This window comes from Zingiber officinale, chromosome 6B (assembly GCF_018446385.1).
Source record: "Zingiber officinale cultivar Zhangliang chromosome 6B, Zo_v1.1, whole genome shotgun sequence".
NCBI lineage: Eukaryota > Viridiplantae > Streptophyta > Magnoliopsida > Zingiberales > Zingiberaceae > Zingiber > Zingiber officinale.
This window is the reverse complement of record NC_055996.1, coordinates 11,879,149-11,881,854: the sequence shown is the minus strand read 5'-3', so window position 1 is coordinate 11,881,854 and position 2,706 is coordinate 11,879,149. Positions and strand designations below refer to the sequence as shown.

The window sequence follows — 2,706 nt, the reverse complement described above, 5'->3', positions numbered from 1 at the left end:
ATTAAGTCAAGTCGAGTCTAAAATGAACCAAGCTATTAAAATAATTTTTCAAGCTTGACTTACTTTTTTTATGAGCTAAATTTTGGTTTGAGCTTGACTTGAACTTAGTTCATTTAGATGTTATCAAACTCTCAATTTATGGTTGTTTAATTGTTTAAAACTTTTACATTTTAAGCTTGTTTGATTAGTTATTGAGTTTGATAATATAAAATTATTTGTTCATTTTGGAAGTTTCTTTATTTATTTAGTAAGTTGATAAAAGTTTTATTGATAAACACGATTCATTTTAAACTGGGAGTTGGGGAAGGTTCACTAAGTTTATTTCAAATAGTTGATTGTGGTAGTCAATGATGACTATGGCGGTAAACAAGCAAAGCTAAGCTAAGTCGAGCTGAGCCAAGTTTTCTGATGTTCAAACTTATTTGATAAGGTAACCAAATTAAGTCGAGTCGAGTCTAAAATGAACCAAGCTATTAACATAATTCTTCAAGCTTGACTTGTTTTTTTTTTATGAGCAAAATTTTTGTTAAGCTTGACTTAAACTTAGTTCATTTAGATGCTATCAAGCTCTCAATTTAAGGTTGTTTAATTGTTTGAAACTTTTACATATTAAGCTTGTTTGATTAGTTATTGAACTTGATAATTTAAATTTTTTTATTCATTTTGGAAGTTTCTTTATTTATTTTGCAAGTTGATAAAAGTTTTATTGATAAACACGATTCATAAACATTATTCACTAATGTTATTCACAAATAGTGTTTATAAATGTTGTTCACGAACGTTCTTCACGAACATTAACGAACTGATCATATAAATGTTCAAACTTATTTATTTAGTTAACCGAGTTGTTCAAGCATGTTTATTTAATTGATTTTACATATATCGAACGAATATAAACATATTTTCATCAAACAGAATAATAAACTTATTCTTGAATATTTAGTTCGTTTAAAGGTCTAACAATGAGAGTTTATGATGATTTAGAAGTTTTTTTTTTCTCAATAATTGATTGCGGTGGTTATAAACTCACCTAGGTACGAGATATGAAACTTAAACAAGCATTACCTTAAACAAGTGAAAGAGAAAAAATAGAACAACAATTTCTTATATTCAAAATTAAATGTTTATATATGAGTTTATATAATCCTACAATAATTAAAATCAATTCCTAATATTAGAAAATATATATATATATATAAAAAAATGAAAGCTTTAAGTTTACAATATTGGATCCGCATTCAATGCAATACTGGGTGCAAACCAAACTAGTACTGGCCGCCGCCGCCGCCGTCGTCGCTTTCGATATGATAATGCCGGCAAACTCAATGAGGTGAACCTTTCGTCCTCCATGCTGTAAATCCAGTTCTCACTAATGCCAATACTATACAAGTCAATAGAGATATAAATGGAGTTCGACTTCAAATCCGGCAACGAAGACGTATCAATGCAAAGAGAAGAAGCCGCGCTCAAGAACAGAGTATACTCCCCCAAATTATTCATTGTGCTGATAACGCATTTCTCTGTATCGATCTTCCAAACCTCCAATTCGTAAATATTTTTTTTTGATTTTTTCGTCATGATCCGTGTGAGCAGTAGATCATCATCCGAAGACGTGCAGAGAAAATACCAGACGATATCAAAATACGAAATGATGTCCGACAGAGCTACCACCGGCGTCGATGTCAGAGTCGAATCCGGCGTGATGAGATCATACGCCACTACCATCACTTCGTCGTGTTCATCATCTCCTACCACCACATAGAGCTTGCTCTTGTGACGACCGTGAAAGGCTATGTCATCATAGTAATAATCACCTCCAGCTATCATCTTCCACTTCTCATCCTCTGCATTAACAAAGAACAAAAACTCTTTCTGCGTAGAAGGGCAGAAGAACACAAAGGCGACGAAGTAATCTCCGCCTTTGGAGGGATCTGAGGACAACACCGCCTTGACGGCCTCCAAATTCTGGTCGTCCACGGTGGGGAAATTAGGAAGGTTGATATGCGCGCGGGTGATAGGGTTCAGGAGCTGCACGCTAACATCGCTGACGGTTATGAGCCAACCATGGGAAGATCGACGACATCCTTGAGGATGCGAGAAGGGCTCGGGATATCATACACGCGGCCCTCAGCTAAGCTGAAGAAGTTGTAGTTGTTTCGATTGTTAGATTTTCCATCTATGAGGAATTGCTCTTCCGGCACAAGCCATGGGATTTGAGGAAGTTGATCACCGGGGCTGCGGCGGACCTTATCAACCACGGCAGACCAATGTGAGCATACGGCGGCGGAGCAAAAGAGGTCGTGGATCGAGAGCTTGGATAAGATTAAGTATAAGAGATCTGTAGGAATCTCCGACCAAGAAGTAGACATCTAGGAAGAAGAAGAGATGGCGACGGCGGTGGCAACAAGAGAATTGAATCGGATAATCCCCCTCTTCCTTGCTTAGTGTGCCTTTTTTATATTCACGTGTGAATAAATCAAAATCGATATCTAACTTATTAATTCGTTACAAATTATTAGTATAATAAGGAAATATTCTATTTTTATAAATTATTTTTAGAATAGCATAAAATAAATTCCTGTTTAAATTTATATTTGATTTAAACTGTTTCTAATTCCGTATGTTTATTTTTTTTTAGAAAATTAAGATTACTTGTTATAGTTGTGTTAAATTCATTTCCTTTTTTAGTTAATTGGAAAAATATCT

At 34.7% G+C, this 2,706-nt stretch overlaps 1 protein-coding gene across 1 annotated transcript; it reads right to left on the bottom strand.

Annotated features, from left to right (window-relative positions):
* Positions 1 to 1,218: 1,218 nt before the first annotated feature.
* LOC121990759 lies at positions 1,219 to 2,369 on the bottom strand. Its single transcript, XM_042544834.1, has 2 exons — positions 2,082 to 2,369; positions 1,219 to 2,028 (listed from the first exon to the last, which is right to left on the bottom strand). Exons 1-2 carry the CDS (start codon positions 2,367 to 2,369, stop codon positions 1,219 to 1,221), a joined length of 1,098 nt encoding a protein of 365 aa, XP_042400768.1.
* Between the last annotated feature and the right edge of the window lie 337 nt (positions 2,370 to 2,706).

What these genes read in the sequence shown, in the direction of transcription:
- LOC121990759 (XM_042544834.1), bottom strand. Translation starts at nt 2,369, where the DNA reads ATGTCTACTTCTTGGTCGGAGATTCCTACAGATCTCTTATACTTAATC. An exon ending in CTTCTCGCATCCTCAAGGAT is followed by an intron (nt 2,029 to 2,081) that starts GTCGTCGATCTT and finishes GTTAGCGTGCAG; the next exon opens with CTCCTGAACCCTATCACCCG.